The sequence below is a fragment of the Erinaceus europaeus genome, chromosome 18, assembly GCF_950295315.1.
Source record: "Erinaceus europaeus chromosome 18, mEriEur2.1, whole genome shotgun sequence".
NCBI lineage: Eukaryota > Metazoa > Chordata > Mammalia > Eulipotyphla > Erinaceidae > Erinaceus > Erinaceus europaeus.
This window is the reverse complement of record NC_080179.1, coordinates 3878269-3901928: the sequence shown is the minus strand read 5'-3', so window position 1 is coordinate 3901928 and position 23660 is coordinate 3878269. Positions and strand designations below refer to the sequence as shown.

The 23660-nt window shown below is 44.8% G+C and overlaps 1 protein-coding gene across 3 annotated transcripts in view; it reads left to right on the top strand.

Moving 5' to 3' along the window:
* GLS (glutaminase) overlaps window positions 1-23189 on the top strand; it is a 70374-nt gene extending 47185 nt beyond the window's left edge. For all 3 annotated transcript variants that reach the window (XM_060177569.1, XM_060177571.1, XM_016187377.2), the window contains 4 exons: window positions 17348-17409; window positions 19508-19584; window positions 19705-19768; window positions 20994-23189. In XM_060177569.1, coding sequence (XP_060033552.1) covers window positions 17348-17409; window positions 19508-19584; window positions 19705-19768; window positions 20994-21150 — 360 coding nt within the window. In that variant the 3' untranslated portion in view covers window positions 21151-23189. The remainder of the gene's footprint in view (window positions 1-17347; window positions 17410-19507; window positions 19585-19704; window positions 19769-20993) is intronic.
* Window positions 23190-23660: the final 471 nt, after the last annotated feature.

The following is a 23660-nucleotide window of genomic DNA, read 5'->3' as shown; positions in this document are numbered from 1 at the left end:
ATTGTGCCTCACTGGGCTAGTTCTCTTTGAAGCTTTGTGAAGAAAAGAGCAGCTAGTGTTTTTGCTGCCTCGGAATTTCTAAGATGCATCTTTCTTCTGTTTATCATAAAGAGCTCATTGTTCCCGCTGTGGCTTCAGTGCTCTGTAGCTGTCAGGTGAAGAGCGTAGCCGTGTCGGTGATTTTCATAACAGGGACACTCACCGTCACGTGAACTCTGACTTCAGGTGGTCTCTTCAGCTTATGTGTATTTTGAAGAATCTGCTTTCATCTTCATTTGTAAATGTTGGGTTTCTTCCTGAATTGATTGGAAAAGGCTACAGTGCATTTTTTTAATGCGATTTCAGTTCGATTTCTTGTCCATTTTTATTAAGCGTGTTAAAGCCAGAGCCAGGTGCTGGAGATGCAGTTTGCCGTGATGCATTATGGCTTGTCCTGCAACTGTTCGTTTACATGCGTTCATGCCAGCCTCTCTGCTCCCTGGAGTTCAAGGGCAGGCGCTTACCGTGAAGACACAGTCAGTTCTAGCAAGCCCGGCCACTTCTGTTGATCTGTTTTGTCAACTGGGCTTTACCCAACTTGCCAGATAGAAAGAGGAAGATGGGAGGGAGAGTCGCGGCAGCCCTGACGCTTCCCCTGCTGCCTCTGTGCCACCATGTGGCGTACTGGGGGCTCGAACCCGGCCTGCGCGGCGTGTGCAGACAAGGTTCTCTTCTCTGTCAAGCAGGGCTCATCAGCTATTTTTATTTCAAGCTAAAACTGTTCTTTTTCCATTATGTATCTTCCTTGATACTTTACATTTTTATAGAAATCTAAGGGCCTGGGCGGTGGCACACCAGGTTGAGCACACACGTCATCATGTGTAAGGACCTTCCTTACCGCAAGCCCTGGACCCCACCTTTGGGGCCAGGGGACAGGGAGAAGGAAGCTTCATGAGCAGTGCAGCAAGGCTGCAGCTGTCTCTTTTCTCTCTCATTCTGTGGCTCCCCTACCCCTTTCAGTTTCTCTCTGCAGGTAGGAAGGAAGGAAGGAAGGAAGGAAGGAAGGAAGGAAGGGAGGGGAGAAGGACTAGCTTAGCAGTTTTAGGAAATACCTGAAACAGTTTTAAATTCCTGCTAACATCACATTACATTTCTGGTAGTTAATGTTCATGTGATGATATTTTTCTGCCCTGCAATTCCACTTGCAATCACGAGTTAATTTGTAATTCGTATTTTGTAAACAGCTGAAGCGTATGTTTTATTTTTAAAGCATAGTTCAGCCTTCATAGTCCATTGGCATGCTTTCACTTACTCTACGACCTTGTAATCGGAACCACATAATTATGGTTGAACGTATGCACTGCAGACTCCCACTTAAATTCCTTTTCCAGGTTTCCTGATAGTTTTTGTTCTTAACATACTGAGTATTTTGTCTTTCTGGATGGGATTATCTATTTTACGTTTTGTTGAGACAGGCCTTTTTATTTTTTGAATGTTTAATTTTCCAAGACACAATTTGCACTAGTCAATGTAATGGGCTACTTAGAAAGCCTTTAGCGTTTATCTACATAGTTAACTTCTACTCTTACAGAGTCATATGCCACACCCACCGGTACTGTTGGAATTGATCAGCGTTGCGAGTATACAGTTGTTCTAAAAATAAACCTTTGAAATAAAAGTAAGTGTAGCAGAAATCTGACTCTAAAAATAAATGTTGCAGCACTGACTTTTTAAAAAATAAATCCCCTTGGGCTTAGGTTCTAAACCAATGTTTTCTACAAAATTACTTTTTCTTTTTAATTTAGTTTTTCCCAGTACAGAACACATAAAATTTCTAGCTAATACTCTTGGCTTTATTTTAAAGATGTGAAGTTCTCTGGATTTACAGCAGAACTCTTAAATATGTTTCGTACACTGTTGTGTGATTTGTTCGGAGTAAGGTTCTCTACCTGAGATAGTTCTGAGATGTTTAACAATGAAGGGAAAGAGCATTCCTGCTGTGGGAATGCCAGGAGTTGCCTAGAGGCCTCATTGTCAATTCTCAAGAGTTTTAAGTTTTCTCCTCCCAAGTTTACATGGAGAGAGGGGCGGAATCCTGAACTTTTAAGAGACTAGCTATTGGAGAAAAAACTCTGCTTGCTTTTTTACGCTATGCCTGTCAACATTAGAATGACGCTGACGTTAGCATTACGTGAGCAAGTAGAACTTCCTGTTTAAGCCATCCCAGTGAACAGTGTTTGAAATCAGTGTTTGTTTCTTGCTGAGTTCTCTGTAGGTTGTAGTTACTAGTCATTGTTCCAGACCAGATCAACTCAGGGGAAGGAAGGTGCAGCTGTCCTTTGAAGGAATAGCACGCTAGCTTTCTTCCACACAAGAAAATTAGTGATGTTGTATAAATCATGATGAGAAGTATGAATTGAGATCCCAAGAGCGCACATTGAAAAGCTAAAAATATTAGTCTTTTTCTTTTTTATCCTTTCATATGTCAGTTTTTACTAAAAATAAAGAATTTCTTGTCAGAATTAAGTTTCTGTTTCCAAATCTTCATATTGTCGTTATTTTGTTCCTTTGTCTTTTAATACTGTTCATGTCTGCCATTCTAGTTTTTATTCTCTTCATGAAATAAAGTGTAAAAAGTCCAAACTGTGTAGATTCTTAATGATAATTTGTCTATCTTGCATTCAATTTTAAATACATGCACCTGTGGATCCAGAAATGTATACAAGATTTAGATTTAAATTTAAAATAAACTTAACACTTCAACTTCGTTCGAATGGATAGGAATTAAAGTTAACTTTTCCAAATAATGAAACCTGATTGATAACCTTTTGATGAAATGACAGAACAAGTGATTGTATAAATTAAAATTCTTTGGCAGCTTGATATACTACTAACTCTCACCAATCACACCAATAAAAATGTTCCTACATTAATGTCTCCTTTTTATCTGGAAAAAAAAAACTGTTAGGAGGAGGAATAGTGCTTAACTTTCTACTTACCTGTTCATTTTATCTAAAATATGCTGTGACAACAGATTAAGAATACGTACGACTTTTCCCTCTTACGAGGCCTGAAGGGGGGGAAGCAAAGGCAAGAGAAAATTAATTTGTGGTGTTCCTAGCCAAGTAATAAAAACTTAGGAAGCCTTCTTTACGATTCTCTTCTGTGCCGTTTTATTTCACCACCACTCATGTCTGCTTTAGAACCAGCATCATTGTTCATTTGGCAGTCCTTACATGTTGAGCTCCGGCTTGCCGTGGTCTGCTTAGTAACTCACATGCTGTTGTGTTTACTGTGTACTTAACGGGCTCTGTTTGTATGTTTGAATGTAGTACTTTGTAGTTTTTGCTTTGCACGAAAATCCTTCTCCACTCCAGTAGTCAAGCTTCAAATTTTTTCTGTTAGGAACTTGGGACCTTCTGCACACATTCTTTAACAGACTGAAACCAGTTTACCTAGTGCTTCTGGTGTGGAAACAGCACTAATGGCACTGGGTGATAGATAGATAACCCGGTGTGATAAACGAAGGGCGTGAACTTTTTAGAGTCTTAGAGTGCATTTTAGCATATTTTTCATGATTTTGTTTGTTTGTTTTTAAAAAAAACACAGATTTTATCAGTTCAATGATTACTCTTTTCCATTTACAGAATAAAGTAACATCTGAATCAATAAAATATATCACGTTAACCCATAAGCAGTCTCGTCCGTAGATTTGAAATGATTATGTAATCGCCTAACGTAGTGATCTAAAATGGAGAAAACCATTGCCGTCCGTGTTTTTTTGTCTGTTCCCAATGATCATGGAAGCTTAGAGCTCCTTTGGCCTTCCTCACAGGAAGCTTGGCAGCGTGCAGACTAGAGCTAAGTCCCTAGCCAGCTGCTTCAGACGGTGTGAAGACCTAGACGGTCCACGCTGGCACAGGCACGTGGCTGCAATGGATGACTTTTGTAGTCTTTAGATTGCTTCCTTTTGCCTCCCTTGTGAACACGTTCACTCGGCTCTTCACAACAGGACATGCACATTATACTATCAACAGAAACAGTAGCACCAAAAGCTTTAGTAGCAGGGCTTGCATTTTGCTTTTTGTTTCTGGCCCTTAGTAATTAGCAGTCTTTGCTCTCACCAGAACGCCGCTCAGCTCAGCGCGGGCCAGCAGCATAGGAGACTGAGCCTGGGGCTTCAGAACCTCAGGCAGGAATTTCTTTGGCACGAACATTATACTGTCGTTGAGTCTCCACCCCCAAAATAGCATCTGCCACTTAGTACACACCCACCATTAGTGTTCAGTAGGTTTTGAGGACGCTTTAACCACGGAACCCGTGTCCTGCAGATCTGCTCTGCAGATTAGAGAGAGAGAGCTTTGTGAGCTCGTGGAGGTCACGTGGCTTTAAGATGTGCAAACCAGGATTTGCACCCGAGCAGTAACGGTTCTCGAGAGCTTCCCACGATGAAGTGCTCGCTGGGGGCATTTATTGTCTTGTCTTGTTAATTCCATGCACCTCGGAAGAATGCAATGACATTTTGTATTTATCCTGTGAGGAAAAACCCATTTTTCACTTGGACGTGATGCAGCCACTGTCACCTGCCTGTTTTGCCAGAATCCTGTGATTGATTGGCACATGCACGTATGTGTTTTGTGTAGAGAAGAAATTAAAGATGATTTGACAAAACACTGGAAGGACGATTTGTGTTCTAAAATGTTGATCAAATCAGGAAAATAGGGTTCAGTATTTAAGTACAGGAGATAAAAAGTGAGCTCGAAATTTTATCATTAAATTTCACGCCCACGTAAAGATACTTGTTAGTAAGAACTGTCCTCATAGATCCCCCAACATTAAATAGAAATGAGGAGGTTAAGACCAAAAGCTGATGTCTAGAGTTGTGACGATAAAAGTCTATTGAACCTGTTCAGGAAATATCTGTGTTTTTCTAATAATAGAAAGAAGTCTGAGGTCATGTTAGGTGAGGTTAGCCAGAAACAATGAGTTGGGGTTCTGTCATTCACGGACAGAAGTTGAGAAATAAGTACAGAACAGAAAGGGGAAAGACAGAGCACAAAGTGGTAGTGCTTTGGGTTATTGCACCAAAGTAAAGGATCGGGGGCGGGGGAGGGGGAGAGTGCTTTGCAGGACACAGATCTTACATGTACCAGCAACTGTTTACTGTCAACTATTAACACACACACACCCCCCGAAAAAAGTCTGGGGTGGGTGGGGTAGACAGTTCAGGACTAGGGGTAGATAGCACAGTGGTTTTGTAAAGAGACTCGTGCCAGAGACCCCCAGGTTCAGTTCCAGCACCATCAGAGCCACAGCTGAACAGTGTTCTAGTAAAAATAAAATCTCACACACGCACGCACGGTGGGCGTAGATAGCATAATGGTTATGCAAACAGACTTTCATACCCCAGGCTCTAAAGTGCCAGATTCAATTCCCCGCACCACTATAATCCAGAGCTGAGCAGTGCTTCAGGCCAGAGTGGAAGGAATGATGGTTAAAATGTGGAAATCAGTATCTGCAGACACTCCCTCCTCCCCAGGCACATGAGTAGCGAGAGCATCTCACAAGGTGTTTCCAGTCTCCAGTCACATTGCTCCTCTCTCTGCCTAGTGTGAAGAGTAAGCACATGGGCATCATCAGCTGTCTGAAGGCTGGCAGCTGGTGGCCATGTCTCTCTGTGCGGTGCTGGACAGAGGTCGGAAACTCAGAACAGTCTTAAGCTAGAGAAGTCTAGTTTGAGTAGTCAACATGGAGAGGAGATTTTAAAAAGTTGTGGAGTGTGTGAGATTGTTCCAGTTAAAACACTCAAATGAGAAGGAACTCCCTGTTTTTAAAAGTTGGGCTAGAGAACTAGGGAAAAGTACTCTAGCCCAACTAGAGAGGAGACAGATCTGGCCCTGGCCGGCATGAATGGGGGGCGGGAGCCATACATAAGCAGAACAGCTTCTAAACCGCAGCCCCATCTGCAGGAGGGAAGCATCAGGATGCTGGAGCGGCTACAGGTGTGTCTTCCTCTCTGTCTCCCTGTTTCTCTGTCATTAAAAGGAGGGGGTGGGGGTCTCACCTGAAGCGGTGAACTATCTAGTGGGTACTGATCCCCAGCAACAACCCTGATGGCAAAATAAGACAGAAAGTGTTAAAAAGAAACATTAAAACGAGGCATATCCACGTACACCACACTCTTGGGTTTTCCACAGGGAAGATGTTTGTTCATTCTTTCTCTCCTCCCTTCTCTTCTTCTCTTTTCCTCCTCACTGCTGCTTAGTGAAATGTGCTGTTTGTCAGGCCACACAAAGCCATATTATTCACTGGTTTTATATTTGGCTACAAAAGGAGAGCGATCTCCATCTTTTTCAACCACTCACTGGCATTGACCAGAATAAGCTCAGCCGCTGAGATAAGTGCATCAGCTGCCAGTGTTGTCCCAAGTTACATTGACTCCTTCTCACTTGAACCCAGAGTTCATGTTTTCGATTTCTGAGACTTGATAGCAAAGAATTAAGATAGTATTTCTTGAATAAAATTTTCCCATTTGTGACCTTGATACACCAAACTGAACGAATTGTTCTTTTTCCTTATTTTCTCTTCAGTTAACAAAAAAAAAAAATCCTAGGGGGCCGGGTGGCAGCGCACCTGGCTGAGGGCACGTTACAGTGCACAAGGACCCAGGTTCAAGCCCCCAGTCCCCACCTGCAGGGGGAAAGCTTTGCAAGTAGTGAAGCATTGTTGCAGGTGTCTCTGTCTCTCTCCCTCTCTCACCCTCTTCCCTCTCAATTTCTGGCTGTCCTTATTCAATGAATAAACAAGCCAATTTTTAAAACTTTTTAATATTTTTCCCTTTTGTTGCTCTTGTTTTATTGTTACTGATATCGTTGTTGGATAGGACAGAGAAATGGAGAGAAAGATAGACACCTGCAGACCTGTGAAGTGACGCCCCTGTAGGTGGGGAGCTGGGGGCTCGAACCGGGATCCTTACTCTGGTTCTTGGGCTTCGCACCACCTGCGCTTAATCCGCTGCGCTACCTCCCGACTCCTGGTCAGCAGATTTTTAAAGCCCTGTTTTTCTTTTTCTTTTTTTAAGCATCTTTGGTGAGCACATCAATAGAAAATGTGTAGCTGCAGTTTCTCATCACAGTGTAGTCTAGTCTGTGTACCCTATTGGTCAGGAAATCTGCCTCAGCTTTTGTTAAATCTCTTGAGCCAGTCGTTAATGCGTGATGTTTGAGAACGCTGACCCAGATGTTAATGCGTGATGTTTGAGAACGCTGACCCAGATGTCGGGCTGACTGCTGAGCGCCACACTTGGCAAGGTCATTACCTTGCTCAGAGTGACTTAAACATCCTAGCCTTCTGCTTTCCACCGTTTGAACAGTAGCAGCAGTAGTAACACTTAGAGCACTTAAGTTAGTTCAGCTATAGTAGAGACTTCATACTAGGTACTTTGCTATAAGTAGCAACAGTCCTCCTGTGGGGGCTTTTGTAAGATGTCCAAATTCTTCAGTCAAGCCCTGCTCACCCCCCCCCTTTTGTTTGTTTTTTTAACCAGAGCACTACTTAGCTCTGGTTTACCATGGCACAAGTTATTGAACCTGGGACGTTGGGTCTCAGGCCTGAGAGTCTCTTGCAGAACCAATATGCTATCCCCCTTCGCCCAAGATGTCATTTCTACATAGAAGCAGAGAAAAATTGAAAGGGGGAGATTGAGATCAAGAAATAAGAGACACCTGCAGCCCCGCTCCACTGCGTGTAAAGCTTCCTCCCTGCACGTGGGAGCTGGGGGCTTGAATCTGGGTCCCTGCGCACAGTAATGTGCTCTTAACCAGGTGTGCCAACCACCTGCCCCAACTGTTAGTACTTTTTAAGAAGTAAACTAATTTGAGGTTAATCTGCTGCAGAAATTTTGGAAAGGATGTGCTGATGAGGACAGAATAGTGTTCACACTTTGCATCTTAATGTTGCATTTTGTCATTTAAATCCCTGTGAGATACCATTCTTTACTACTCAGTGTTTTTCTCTCACTTAAAATTACCATCTGAGAGCCTCCTAAGCTTGCATAAAAATCTGGAAGTGAGGTCCTGAAATTTACAAACTGCTACTCCCACAAAGGATTTCCTCTGATCTTCTCTGATCACATGAGTTTGGATTAATTTCTCTCTATATATAGTATACTAATTGGGTCTGGATCTGTTACTGGAACGCTTAGGAGCAGTGGCCCCACCTCGTTTGAGTAATCTTAGTATATCTAATCATAAAAGTGCTATAATTTTGTTTTGCACGTCCATAAGAACACGATTCACAGTAGCAAGGAAGAAATTGTGATGAGTCACAGAGACGTGCTCCAGGCTCATTTTCCTGGCCAGGCCAGCAAGTGATGTCTACTTACTCACAACATAAAATGTTCTAGCTATTCTGTGATAGGTTTGCATTTTTTAACCTGACATCAAGGAAACATTTACAGGAGAGGACTTTATTTAAAGACTGCAAAAGGCTCAGCTGAAGCTTTTAAAAATAGGATCTGGTCTGGTGATGGTTTATTTAACAGATGAACAGGATCCGTCCCACGGCAACAGATACTGTAGTGAACTGGAAACCGGAGAGCAGCCTAACGTCAGACTGGGAGCAATAGGAGCAGGAGGAAGGGCTTCTCAGCGGCGTTTTTTTTTTTTTTTTTTTTTAACTTGACCAACTTTGTTTTGATATTGAGTTACAAGTTTATGAAACCAGAATCAACGCATGACTTTATTGTGCGTGTGCTTTAAGTAAATTTAAAAGTCAAGGAACAAAAATATTGAAAAGCTACCAATCTCGCAAATGAGAGAGAGAGAGACAATGGGCCTCTTGAGTTCCTGTCAGTACCAGCTGCCCAAGCAAGGCGTCCCCCAAGTAGTGTTGCAGTGACCTTTTTGCTTTTTTCATTAGAACCTTCCCAAGACAGCCTTTGAATTCCCCTTGGAATGAAGACAGAAACATATAAAGGGAAACGAGGGAGGGTACAACTTTGCATCTGATAGTAGAGCTGGAAATAAAAAGCTTGAGGACTAAAGCCTGAAGTTAGCAGGTTTCCTTCCTCTATGCCTGGCTTTCCTCACCCCTTCCCGCCCTTCTGCCCACACTGTCTAGTGAAGCCTCATTATAGATTAGAGCTCGATTTCTGTTGACCCCATCACTTTCCTTCTAACCTTTGGGTAACAGATCTATTTGAGTCTTTTGTTTTCTTTATTGGGGGGTTGATGGTTTACAGTCAACAGCAAAATACAATAGTTTGTACATGGCATAACATTTCCACGTAACCATACAACCCCCACTAGGTCCTCCTCATGCCATCATGGGGCCTGAACCCCCACCCCCATCTTTGAGTCTTAATAGCTCAACGTTCTAGTGTAAAGAGCTAGCAAGGGGCTGTAGCACCATAATCTCGTGGTGCAGTATTGCCTGAGTACCCTGGATCCGCCACTAATCCGTGTTACCTGACCTTGACCCAAGGCCCTTGACCTCAGAGGAAATAATAAATACACACAGTTATATTGTTAGATTTCATCACCAGCCTGCCAGGGATGTTTAAAAACCATTATAACTTCTTTTTTTCAATTATTCATTTATTTGTTTATTATTGGTTAGGTACAGGGAAATTGGGGGGGAAGATAAAGAGGGGAGAGACCTGTAGCCACTTGTGAAGCTTCCCCCTGCAGGTGGGGACCAGGCGCTTGAACCCAGGTCCTTGTGTGTGTAACCAGGTGTGCCACCACTGCCCCCTTTTTCCCATCACAGCTTCTTAGAAACTTGAAACTCGTTCACTGTGTCAATACGGAGTTACACGTCTCTGTAACTCTGGCTGTTCCTTGCACAGAATTAGAGCTTTGGGGAGGAAGGCACCCACGTTACATAATCCCAGCGTTCAGAGCAGGAGAACGAGAAGGGTTAGGGTCTGCTGTGAAGGTCACATATATTCATTTTCATCAGAGCAAAACCCAACCGCCACGAGCTGTGCCACGTCATCATGGAGGACTGAGCCTCAGCTCTCCTGGGACCTGAGCTGTGCAGGTGCTGTGCTCAGTCTCTGAACTACCTCTCCAGTGAAGACTGCAATAAAGCCTCAACGTCTGCAGGAGATTCAGACAGCAGACATCCTAAACCCTCTTCTGTTGGCTTTCTTAAAGGAAACTACACCAGAGACAGGAGAGGTCTGTCACCATTTAGACTGCAGGCCTTGCCCTGGTTCAAACCCTAGAACCATATGGGATAGATATGTTATGGTACTAGAAGATACTACAGTTCTGTGGTGTCTCTCCCTCTCTTTTAAGATTTATATTTGTGGGCAGGGGTAGATAACATAATGGTTATGCAAAGAGACGCTCATGCCTGAGGCTCCAAAGTCCCAGGTTCAATTCCCCGCACCACCATAACCCAGAGCTGTGCAGTGCTCGGGAATTTCTCTCTGTCTCTCTCTGCATCTCTCTCAAAAATAAAATAAAATACTTAAAAAAAAAAAAGATACAAAGGGCTTGATATTGAGCAAATTGTCATGAGTTAGAAGGGTTAATGGCACGTGGTGCAAAGCACAAGGACCGGCATAAGGATCCGGGTTCGAGCCCCCAGCTCCCCACCTGCAGGGGAGTCGCTTCACAGGCGGTGAAGCAGGTTTGCAGGTGTCTGTCTTTCTCTCCTCCTCTCTGTCTTCCCCTCCTCTCTCCATTTCTCTCTGTCCTGTCTAATAACAATGACATCAATAACTACAACAATGTTAAACAACAAGGGCAACAAAAGAGAAAATAAATAAATATTTTTAAAAAAGAAATAAAATCGAGATAAATCCCCATGAGCTATAGGTTGGGTTTGTGAGAAGTAGAAAAGGAAGCTGGTTCTCTGACACTTGACATAAGCAGGTCCTGCTCCCTCCTCCCTGCCTGTCTCTCCCACATATATGCTGGGGTGTTGGAACACTTACGACACATTTTTTTTTTCCTTTTGTTTCCCTTGTTTTATTGTTGTAGTTACTGTTGTTGTCGTCGTCGTTGGATAGGACAGAGAGAAATGGAGAGAGGAAGGGAAGACAGAGGGGGAAAGACAGACACCTGCAGACCTGCTTCACCGCCCGTGAAGCGACTCCCCTGCAGGTGGGGAGCCGGGGTCTTAAACCAGGATCCTTACGCTGGTCCTTGCGCTTTGCGCCACCTGCGCTTAACCCACTGCGCCACCGCCTGACTCCTAACGACACATCTTTTAATAGAAAAATGGGGCTGGATGGTGGACACCGTGTTAAGCGCACATAGTACCATGCGCAAGGTTCAAGCCCTTCCCCCCACTTGTGGGGCCACTTTACGAGCAGTGAAGCAGGCCTGCAGGTGTCTGCAGTTCTCCCCCTGTGTCTCCCCCTCTCCTTTCTCAATTTCTCCTTGTCCTCTCAAATAAAATAGGGGCGGGGAAAGGTTGACAGGAATGGTGGGTTCACAGTATTGGCACCAAGCCTCATCCATAACCCTGGTGACAAAAACAAACAAAACCATGAATTCCTGTTATATATAAATATACATCTCTGTGTGTGTGTGTATATATATATATATATATATATATATATATATCAGAGACAAATTGAAAGAGGAAGGAGAAGGAGAGGCACTGACAGCACTGCGCTGCATGTGAAGCTTCCCCCCCCCTCCCGCAGTGGTGCTTGAATTCAGTCCCTGCACATTACGGTGTGCACCCCACTGGGTACACCACTGCCTGCCCCCAAGCCCTCTTATGTGGTGAAGAACCCCCTTCCTCCAATCAAATCTATCTGAACACCTTTAGTGGGTGAAGAGCGGGTTAGAAACCCCTACTTAACCAGGTACCTTACTTCTTGCTTTAGAAATTTTGGGGGGGGACGGGGTAGGTCTGAGATGCTTAATAAAACATCCTAGAGAAAAAGTTAGGTAGACAGATGAGTATGGGTTTTTGGAGTCAGGATGGGGAGCCTTCAGGCTGTAGACAGGTTTGCTGTTTTTGAGTTTGAAATGACAGCATGACAAGCAAGTAGTTCAGCAGGGTGAAGGCTTAGGAGCAGAGACTCAGATCTAAGAAGCACTTAGGAGGGCCGGCCGGTGGTACACCTGGTTGTTGAACGCACATGCTTCAGTGCACAAGGGTCCCCGTTCAAGTCCCCAGTCCCCACCTGCAGGGGGAAAGTTGTGTTTTTTTTTTTAATTATCTTTATTTATTTACTGGATAGAGACAGCTAGAAATTGAGAGGAGGAGGGGAGACAGGGAGAGAGACACCTGCAGACCTGCTTCACCACTCACAAAGCTTTCCCCTTGCAGGTGGGGACTGGGGAATGGAACCCAGGTCCTTGTGCACTGTAATATATGCGCTCAACCAGGGGCGCCACCACCCGGCCCCCAAAGATAACTTTTTTTAAAGAAGTATACTGGGAAGTTTTCCTGCCTAGAATCATAACGTGAATCTCTTGAGGGCAATTACGTTGAGACACAAGGATGGAGGAAAGGGACTTGACTGGGGGTGAGAGTGTTTTGCAGACATCTGTCGTGTGCTGAGAAATTCTCCGCATGTGCCAATAGCTACATTGGAAAGTATGCATCACACTGCTGGTAAAATGACTTGAGAAACAAGGGTAGGGGTGTCTTTGGCCTGTTAAGCAGCTGGGAACGACTCTGAGGCAGCCAAGGGGAGGAAGACCCGGATACGGCCGGGAGGTGATCCTGGGAGAGGGGTGAGAGGGTGGCGTGTATGTGCTGGAGACACAGCAAGACTGCTGGAGCTTTTCAGGGCGCTGTGCAGACGTGACGGTGGGCGGGAAGGTGATGCTCAGAGGATTCCTGTGGAAGGTGATCAAAGGGGCCGATGGTCGATGTGTCGTATTTCCAAAGACTGGAGTTTTGTCTGTGACAGCAGAGAGAAGACATTCAGCAAAGGAGGAGATGTTGACGGTGCCAGAAGCCGAGGGAACAAGAGGGAGGCCTTAGGGGATCTGGAGGACGGGCGGTCACGGAGTTGGACTCGCAAGTCAGGAGGGCTAGAGACGTGTTTCTTTTTATTTATTATTTTTAAATTTTATTTATTTATTTTTTTCCTCCAGGGTTATTGCTGGGCTCGGTGCCTGCACCATGAATCCACCGCTCCTGGAGGCCATTTTTCCCCTTTTTGTTGCCCTAGTTATTGCAGCCTTGTTGCGGTTATTATTATTGCCATTGTTGACGTTGCTTTGTTGTTGGATAGGACAGAGAGAAATGGAGAGAGGAGGGGAAGACAGAGAGGGGGAGAGAAAGACAGACACCTGCAGACCTGCTTCACCGCCTGTGAAGCGACTCCCCTGCAGGTGGGGAGCCGGGGGCTCGAACCGGGATCCTTACGCCGGTCCCTGCGCTTTGCGCCACGTGCGCTTAACCCACTGCGCCACCGCCCGACCCCCAGATGTGTTTCTTGAAGGAGGTTTAGAAGGAAAGGAAAGAGATAGAGGCTGGGAATAGGCCCTTTGTGCAGAGTAAGAGAAGTCAGCTGTAGAGAAGTGATGAGGGTCATTTATTCAAGGAGTTGCCGTGGTATTTAAGGGCAGGAAGAAAGTGTGTGTGTGTGGGGGGGAAGCCCAGTAGTGAGGAGAGAACAGTTTTTGCAATAGCTCACCAGTGTCCTGCGGTTTTTCTGCGTCCAAGATCACAGAATCGGGGACTCCGACTTGACCAGTCAGCAAGAAAGCAGAGCCCCCAAAACTGGTTCATAAATGCACAACAGGTGTGTCAGTGCCAGCTGGAAGCTTTTTAAAAACTGTTTTCACTAACATTCTTTTTTAAATACTTGGGTAACTTTTTGTTTTTAATTTTTATTATCTGTATTTATTTACTGTATAGAGACAGCCAGAAATTGAGAGGGAAGGAGGAGGTAGAGAGGGAGAGAGACAGAGAGACACACCAGCGACACTAGTTCACTACTCGCAAAGCTTCCCCCGCCCTGCAGGTGAGGACCGGGGGCTTGAACCCAGGTGCACTCAACCAGGTGTGCCACTAACCCGGCCCCTTTTCCCTAACATCCTCCAGACTAAGAGTTGGAAACAGGACTAGAGATGAAAGACGAGGTGAAGGTTTGCAGAACAGTCTGTGCGACTCTGTTAGACGTTCTCCTTGCCCGCATTGGGAAGACAGTTCTGGTCTCAGGTTAGCATCACACTGACAGGTTGGGCAGAAGTAGAGAGGCCAGAGGGAAGGTAAATGGAACAAAAGAATAAATAGAAGGGTGTGTGGTGTGTGTGTGTGTGTCGGTGGGGAGAGACTTGGTTGACTGTCAAGGGTAGTAAAATACTGTGACTGCTCAGATGCTCACACACATTCCTGAACTGCATCCTGTATTCACGAACCTTCACGGTCATGTTTTAAGGAAACACCTGATAGCAAGGCTATTTTAATCTACCCGCCCCCCCCCCCCCCAGAGCACTTGTAGACTAGTTTCTGGAGAAAACCTTTTTTTTTTTCCCTCCAGGGTTATTGCTGGGGCTCGGTGCCTGCACCACGAATCCACCACTTCTGGAGGCCATTTGTTCCCCCTTTTGTTGCCCTTGTTGTTGTAGCCTCGTTGTGGTTATTATTATTACCATTGTTGAGGTTGTTTGTTGTTGGATAGGACAGAGAGAAATGGAGAGAGGAGGGGAAGACAGAGGGGGAGAGAAAGACAGACACCTGCAGACCTGCTTCACCGCCTGTGAAGCGACTCCCCTGCAGGTGGGGAGCCGGGGGCTCAAACCAGGATCCTTATACCTGTCCTTGTGCTTTGCGCCACGTGCGCTTAACCCACTGCAAAACTGCCCGACCCCCTGGAGAAAACCTTTTTAAAAAATATTTATTTATTCATTCCTTTTGTTGCCCTTGTTGATTTATTGTTGTAGTTATTGTTGATGTCATTGTTGGATAGGACAGAGAGAAATGGAGAGAGGAGGGGGAGACAGAGAGGGGAGAGAAAGACACCTGCAGACCTGCTTCACCGCCTGTGAAGCGACTCCCCTGCAGGTGGAGAGCCAGGGGGCTCGAACCAGGATCCTTCCTCCAGTCCGTGTGCTTTGTGCCACGTGCGCTTAACCCGCTGCGCCACCGCCCAACCCCCTGGAGAAAACATTTTAAAGGTGCTAGATGGCAGTACATCTGTGGTTAGTTTCACTTGACTTCAGAGCTCCCAGGCTCAGAAGAGGAAAGCCACAGTGGAGAGGGGACTGTCCAGGTCAGTGCTTGAAAGCATTTCTGGGCAAAAGTTCTCAGCGCCGTGACGCTCTAAATGACTGGGCTGCTTTGCTGTGCTCCAGTTATACTTCTGTTTGGTGTCTGTAAGTCTCATTATCAGCTGGGTTGTCTATATGAATGTTGGAGCTGTGAAACTGAGGCCCAAGAGGGGATTTTTGTCGAATGTTAACTCTGTTTTCATTTCTCAAAAATACTGAGATACAGTCTGTGAAAGTAGGACAGCAGGTAACTAAGCGTTTCCTTGATTTAGAGAACCAGAAAGTGGGTTGGTGAAATTACTTCACTTGACTACTGGGCTGCGTTGCCATGTGCACAAGCCAGGTGTGATTCCTGTCCCACTGCTTTGGAAGAAGGTTCAGGGCTATTCTCCATTTCCCTCTTTGTCTCTCTCCGTCTGTCTCTGTCAGCATGGGCACCACCATCTGGGTCTCTCTGTCACTGTCTAAAACGAAGTGGATGACTGACAAAGCAAGACACGTATACATTACACGTCTGGGCAAACTAGCAGCAATACTTAATAGTTTCAGAATCTACTCACTTTTTGAGCAAAGCCTATGTCATGGACGCTGGGAATATTCCAATTTTTACGGCATGGGCATTGATGGTCAAATATCAATGATATTTCGAGTAATTTTCTTTTTAAAATTTTATATATATATATTTATTTATTGTCCCTTTTGTTGCCCTTGTTGTTTTTCATTGTTGTTGTAGTTATTGTTGTTGTTACTGATGTCGTCATTGTTAGATAGGACAGAGAGAAATGGAGAGAGGAGGGGAAGACAGAGAGGGGGAGAGAAAGACAGACACCTGCAGACCTGCTTCACCGCCTGTGAAGTGACTCCCCTGCAGGTGGAGAGCCGGGGCCTCAAACAGAGATCCTTATGCTGGTCCTTGAGCTTTGCGCCACGTGCACTTAACCCGCTGCGCTACCGTCCGACTCCTGTAATTTTCTTTCAACGATAATCTTAATCTGTTTAAAATGATCAGTACTGGGGAGGGGTAGATAGCATAATGGTTATGGAAAGAGACTTTCATGCCTGAGGCTCTCAAGTCCCAGGTTCAATCCCCCACACCGCCATAAACCAGAGTTGAGCAGTGCTCTGGTGAAAAAAAGATCAGTACTACATGTTGTCTCCTCAGGTTTCTGAAAGAAGTCAGTAGTAAGTGACCAGTAAGGGGAGTGATTACTGACAGGGGTTAGACATTTATATAAGAAGATTCTATTAAAATTATTATTATCTTTAGTTATTTATTGGATAGACACAGCCAGAAATTGAGAGGGAAGGAGGAGATAGACAGACAGACACCTGATGCACTACTTTACCACTCGCAAAGCTTTCCCCCTGCAGGTGGGAGCTGGGGGCTGGAACCCAGGTCCTTGTGTGCTGTAACATGCGCCCTCAACCAGGTGCACCACCACCCGGCCCCTGAAAAATCCCATTTTAGTAATGATGCTTGTGAATTTTGCCAGTGTAAAAGCTGACTCCTAACACCGAGACATGAATGAGAAAGGTTATGTGAATGAGCTGGTCTGTCTTCTCTGCCACTTTGTGGGGTTAGTCACAGGTTTCTATTCTCTTACACCAGTTGATGTCAGTATTCCATTCCTTCTGCAGATACCTTGTATTTCTTTTTTGTTTTTCTCTCTCTCTCTCTTTTTCCCAGGGTACTGCTTAGGTCTGGTGGTGTGGGCGATTGAACCTGGGGGAGCCTCAGGCATGAGAGTCTCTTTGCATAACCACGATGCTGTCTGCCCTCACCCTAGCTATTTTCTATTTCTGGTTGAATTTTCTCTCATAATCCTCCACTAACAAGCATCATAGAGTTCCCCAGGTGTGTCCCAGGGTGAAGTTTGGGATCTTTGACCTTAGGCTTGAGGCTCTAAGTTCATTCCCCACCAGCAGTGCCAGAGAGTACATCTTTCTCATAAGCAACGGTTTAAAATGCAACCTGCTTAGTTATAGAAATGGACCTGTGACCGACTTATTTCATGAGACCTGACTGAAGTGCTCAAAGCGCATGCACACACACACACACACACGCACACACATGCATGCACACACGCACACACACATCACTTCTTGGCAAGACTGCATATTGGAGGTGTTTGCTTTCCCCCATAGATGTCTGAATTTCCTTCTCTTCACAGGTCAAGTCAGTGATCAACCTTTTATTTGCTGCCTACACTGGAGATGTCTCTGCCCTCCGACGGTACGTTCAAAGCAGATTAGCACATTCTTGACAAATGTATTTTAAATTGCTTCTGGGAAAATGACAATTTTAAGGTTAAAAGTCTCACTTCGGTCTCCATTACCTTTAGTAATGACCCAAGGGGAGGCAGGCAGCGGCGTACCCAGTTAATCACACATAGTATGAAGTGCAAAGACCCATATGCAAGGATCCAGGTTCAAGCCTCCAGTCCCCATGTGCAGGGGGATGACTTAAATGCAGTGAAGCAGGTCTGCAGGTGTCTTTCTCCCTTTTTTTTTTTTTGGGAGGGGGGCTTGGTGCTGGCACTAGGTACCCACTGCTCCTAGAGGCCATTTTTTTTTCCTATAGGATAGGACAGAGAGAAATTGAGAGAGGAAGGGGAGACGGGGAGAGAAAGATAGACCCCTACAGACCTGCTTCACCGCTCCCCCCTGCAGGTGGGGAGCTGGGGGCTTGAACCAGGATCTTTACGCCATACTATGTGTGCTTAACCCTGTGCACTGCCTCCTGGCCCCCCTCCCTCCCTATCACCCCATCCTCTCTCAATTTTTAATTTCTCTCTGTCCTAACCAGTGAAAAAAAAAAAAAAAAGGCAAAAAAATGACCGCCAGGAGCAGTAGATTGCAGTGCTGACACTGAGCCAGTAACCCTGGAGGAAAAACAAACAGAGCATGACCCAAGAAAATGTAAATTCCTTCAGTGTGTTCAAGTTGCTATGCCTTCTGACCATTTGCTCCCTCCTGCAATAGCCCCAGTCTTTTTTGTTTCCCCAAGTAATAACTGAATAATTAGTGCTTTCACTGTCAGGTCCCATCTCTCTCTTCCTCCCTGTCTTTAAAGTAACTGGGGGCAGAAAAATGGGGACATTTGGTGCATATCATCAGAGTTAGGAGGCCTTTCAGCACTGTAAGCTTAAGGTCGTTTGTATAGGTTTGCAACCAAAGTTTCACATAAAAATAAATACATGTATATATGCTTAAATTTTTACAATTTTGTTTTAAAGCCTGTTTAGTGTTGTATCAATGGTGTTGTATTATAAAATTCAAAGTAGATAGGAATTTCATCACACAATAAAGACATGAAAGTAGATTTGTTAGATAACACTAAGGTGGGAATCACTGTGTAGTATATCGATGTAAATTTTTATCTTGTCTTTTTTTAAGTGTATTTTAAAATAGTTTTATTCAGAAAAATAGACAAAATCATTTTATATTTATGAGAGTCTGATTAAAACTTATAAACTACAGATCAGACCATCTGCCAGAATATTTTTAAATATTTTTAAAAAGCTTTTTTTTTAAATTATCTTTATTTTTTTAAAAAACTTAATTTTTTTAAATATTTATTTATTCCCTTTTGTTGTCCTTGTTGTTTTATTGTTGTAGTTATTATTGATGTCATCATTGTTGGATAGGACAGAGAGAAATGGAGAGAGGAGGGGAAGACAGAGAGGAGGAGAGAAAGACAGACACCTGCAGACCTGCTTCACCGCCTGTGAAGCGACTCCCCTGCAGGTGGGGAGCCGGGGGCTCGAACCGGGATCCTTACATGCATGGGTCCTTGTGCTTTGCACCACGTGTGCTTAACCTGCTGTGCTACCTCCTAACTCCCTTTAATTATCTTTATTTACCGGATAGAAACAGCCAGAAATCGAGAGGGCAGAAGGAGATAGACACCCGTAGCCCTGCTTCACCAGCTCGCAAAGCTTTCCCCTTGCAGGTGGGGGCCAGGGACTCGAACCTCGGTTCTTTTACACTGTAACATGTCTCTCAGCCAGGTGCGCCACCACCCGGCCCCAAGGAAAAGCATTTATTTAACTTAGCATCCTGATGGGCTTCTTGCTCTCAGTCCACTTGGTCTAGATGGGTCAGCACTCTCTTCTCAAACAATGTAGCAAAGCCTTCTGTTGCCCCAGAAGGTGCCAGTTGGCAGGCTGTCTCTCCAGCCCCCCCCCCCCCCCGCCCCCGGGATGGTACTTCCCCAGCAGGGCGGCCGATTAAACCAGTGCAGTGACTATTCCGTGCCTGGTGTGGCCCGAATGGGACACAGCTGAGCGGAGGATATCCGCCTGATGGCCACCTGTCCTTGCCGATTCCAGATTCGCTTTGTCAGCCATGGACATGGAACAGCGAGATTATGATTCCAGGACAGCGCTTCACGTGGCCGCCGCAGAAGGTAATCTATCAACCACCCATCTCAGTGGTTTTTGTTGCCAACATTTCTTTCTTCTCCCCTCTCCCCCGCCACTTAATTTCTACTCAGTACTGAAGTCTGCTTGTTTGTTTCGAATAATAGGTCACGTCGAAGTTGTTAAATTTTTGCTGGAAGCCTGCAAAGTAAATCCTTTCCCCAAGGACAGGTAAGCAGATAGGTTACCCTCTCACGTGGCACTCTCAGGCCAGTGTCGTCAAGTGGCTGACTGTACAAGGATTTCATATTTGATGATAGCAATTTAATGTGTGTGTGTAGGTCGGACACATTCCTGCACTTGGTGTGCTGCCTTACGAAGGTAGCAGACAGCCAAATAGAGATGCCCTCTTGCCTACATTCTATTTTCAATCTAAAGATGTTCTTTTATTCAGAATTTTTCAGATTATAATGTTCTGTGTTTGGTCCTAACAGGCCTTTTAACTACATGAGTGGAAAAGAAACATTTACAGAAATATTTTTGAAACCCTGTAAGATAATAACAGTTACAGAACTCTGAAGTTATTGAAGTTATTCTTTTAAAAAAAAAAAATCCTGGGAGACAGGCGGTAGCACAGCGGGTTAAGCACACGTGGTGCGAAGCGTAAGGATCCCAGTTCGAGCCCACGGCTCCCCACCTGCAGGGTTATTGCCCGGGCTCGGTGCCTGCACCACAAATCCACTGCTCCTGGAGACCCATTTTTTCCCCTTTTGTTGCCCTTGTTGTTTTATCATTGTTGTGGCTATTATTGTTGTTGTTGCTGTTGGATAGAACCGGGAGAAATTGAAAGAGGAAGGGGAGAGAAAGACAGACACCTGCAGACCTGCTTCACCACCTGTGAAGCGACTCCCCTGAAGGTGGAGAGCTGGGGGCTTGAACCTGGATCCTTATACCAGTCCTTGTGCTTCTCACCACGTGTGCTTAACCCAATGCGCTACCGCCCAACTCTCCGTGCTTGTTTGTTTTATTATCTTTATTTATTTATTGAATGGAGATAGCCAGGAATTGAGAGGAAAAGGGGACACAGAGAGAGAGACCTGCAGCACTGTGTCACCACTGGCAAGGCTTTCCCTCTGCAAGTGGGGACTGGGGGCTTGAACCTGGGTTTTCTCCTTGGGTATATATGCACTCAGCTACCACCACCTGGCCGCACCCCCAAGCAAGATCTTTTCATAGAAGATACTTTTTTTTCCCTACATCCCAAGTCGTCTCTGTGAGCACTCTTTGAATGATCCATCTCTTTCCGCGCTTGTTAAGTTTTTTTCCCTGTGATACTGCAGAATAGCTAACCGTGAAGGGCTCTATAATCTGCACTTTAAAAACCCAAGTGGGTGGGAGTCTGGCCTGCCCTAGGATAGAAGTGAGCCCGTGAGCCAACTCTGTGCACTTCCTGCAGGTGGAACAACACCCCCATGGATGAAGCCCTGCACTTCGGGCACCACGATGTCTTCAAGATCCTCCAGGAATACCAAGCCCAGTACACACCCCAGGGGGATGCCGGCAACGGCAAGGAGAAGCAGACCGTTCACAAGAATCTCGACGGGCTGCTGTAATAATGCTCCTTAGCCCCAAGATGGAGATCGCTTACCTACATCATTGTGGAAAACGATTTATTTCTAGGAAGAGTTGTGTGTGTTTTATCTGGTAGTGCTGCCTATTTTGCAACATTTGTTGTTTTCAGTGTTACTGGTGTTCTTTTTTTTTTTTCTTCTTCATTGTACACACAGGACAAATCTGATCTCTTTGGGAAAAAAAAAAAAAAGAAATACAACAACCTCCCTCCATAATGTGAGCGATATTTACCTCGTGCGTTGTATAATTCAATGTAAAAGAAATAGTTACCCGGGCTAGCTTAACTGTGTGGTGTTTATGATTTATTTCTGTGCATTTTGTGAATTTTCAGTTTCTGGTGGTGATCTGCTGATAGTCATTTACAAATTAAGTCTCTTTCCAAATGGGGCAAGGCTGCCTTTAGAAGTAGATTAGCATAATTTCCATGACTTTAAATATAGATTTAGTTTGAATGTTTGAGCGATTATATGCACTTACGGTTGTGTGTTTGAAATATTTCTCACCATCCTTGCTTCGTGATGTGACTAAGAAAAAACTAACAATGAACCCTTGCTAGTAGGATAGACCAGTTCTGATTAGACCTTATCAGGGAATCTGTTTAAGATATGTTTGGTGACCAAATACATGTGTGAATGTAGTTATAATGCTTTTGGGGGGAAAATGTCCTTTTTCCATATCTTCTTAGTCCAGCCTCTCTTCCCAGACCTTTAGCTCTCTGCCGCTTTCCTGTAGTTGGGAAAGTGGGTGCTGGTGTACTATGCAGTTTTCATGTTTTATTTTTTTTTCACTAAGTCAGAAAATGTTTCTGACATTCAATCTCTAACTATGCCATTTGTCCAAAAAAAAGAGTAAACAAGACACAGATTACTAAGTACCAATGAGTCAAGTTCTAAAGAAGGGAAGGCCTTTGCTCTTATTACGATCTTTTTAAGATACTTTGAGCTTCTAGAATCAAGTGAAGTCCAGAAGTTCTCTAAGCTACCAACATCATGGGAACTGCTGCACAGAACCTCAGTCTATAGAAGTGTCCCTGAAAGTCAGCATCAAGACATTTGTTCTCCTTGGGGGACTACTGGGCCACTTGCGCTTTCTGCTAATTCTCTCCTGTACGCTTTTCAATGAATACTACTAAGCTTAACACTGAAAACAGGCCAACTCATTGAGACCAGTACACAATATTTGTCTTGAGGACGCCTTGCACACATACTTGATGCCGTCACACATACTTCAGATGTAAAGTGGTGGGTAAATGAGGACTTCTGATACAAGTGTACACACACACACACACACACACACACACACGTGTGTGTGCACACAGGCATGCACATACAGTTTTTGAAAATGTGGTGAGTGCAATGAATGGAATCCACCACTACAGGGATGCTAGTTGGTAAAGTAAAAAAAAAAAAAAAAAATCTCCTCTCTCCTTTCTATCTGCACACGCTGAGGAGTCCCAGCTGTGTCATGCCTGAGGGCTCCTTTCCTGGTCTAGCATCTGCTCCATGTTTTTATTTTTTACTCCCAGTCCGAGTGACCGCAGCCATCACCCCCCTGATGTCTTTCGTGGGAAGCACAGCAGGGACAGAGCTGCTCCCGCTGGCTTCTGCGGGGGATGAGCAGGCGACCCGTGTTCCTTGCTGCTGTGTCCCTGCCCCGTGGACCTGTCTAGCCATGGAGGCAGCATTGGACAGGAACACCGTCACTCCCCAAGACAGAATGGTTAACACTTCCCAACTGAAATGGACTGAGGTAACTAACTAACCGCTCAAGTGGCGACTTGTTTTGTGCGCCTCAGATGCACGTTAAGATGGTTCCCTTGCACGGCCTGAAGATCACCAACTAGTCGGAGGTGAGTCTCTAATACAGAGACTATTGTTTGGGAACAAGGGTCCTTCTCCTGTCTTCTGAGCTCAAGACTGACTTTGTACAATCCTCCCAGTCTCCGTGTGTCCTGTGCTCACGCGGTGGTTTCTAACGCTGGTTCCTGCGCTGCCTGTTTGTCACTAGCCGGTAAAAACAAGGACATCTGATTTAAAGGTTTCTTCACTCAGCCCTTAGGGGCTGCCATCAGTATACTCCAAAGGTCTTTTGGTCTCGACTTTGGGATCCTATGTGATTGTGCTGCACCGTGAGAGTTACGTTTATTTTAAGCTTTGTATATACTGGCTTTGTTGTGTTTTTATGTTGGTTTCAGTTCTAATGACCTTCTTGTCTCTGGGTGTGCACTGCTCACTGCCACAGAGCTGGACAGCTGTCGGCCTTGGACGCAGTTACCTGGCAGGGACTGAATGAGCTGTGGGGCTTGGATTCTTCCTGGGGATTGTACAACTATGAATGTATTTGCTTCCAGAACCTCCCAAAGTGTATCTAATCTTACAAGTTAAAAGTATTCTGGAATTGGGGAATATTTATTTTAATGAAATCAGGTAGTGTTGCTTTTTACAGCAGAATAAATACATGTATCAAAAAAAAAAAAGCCTTTGAAGTATTT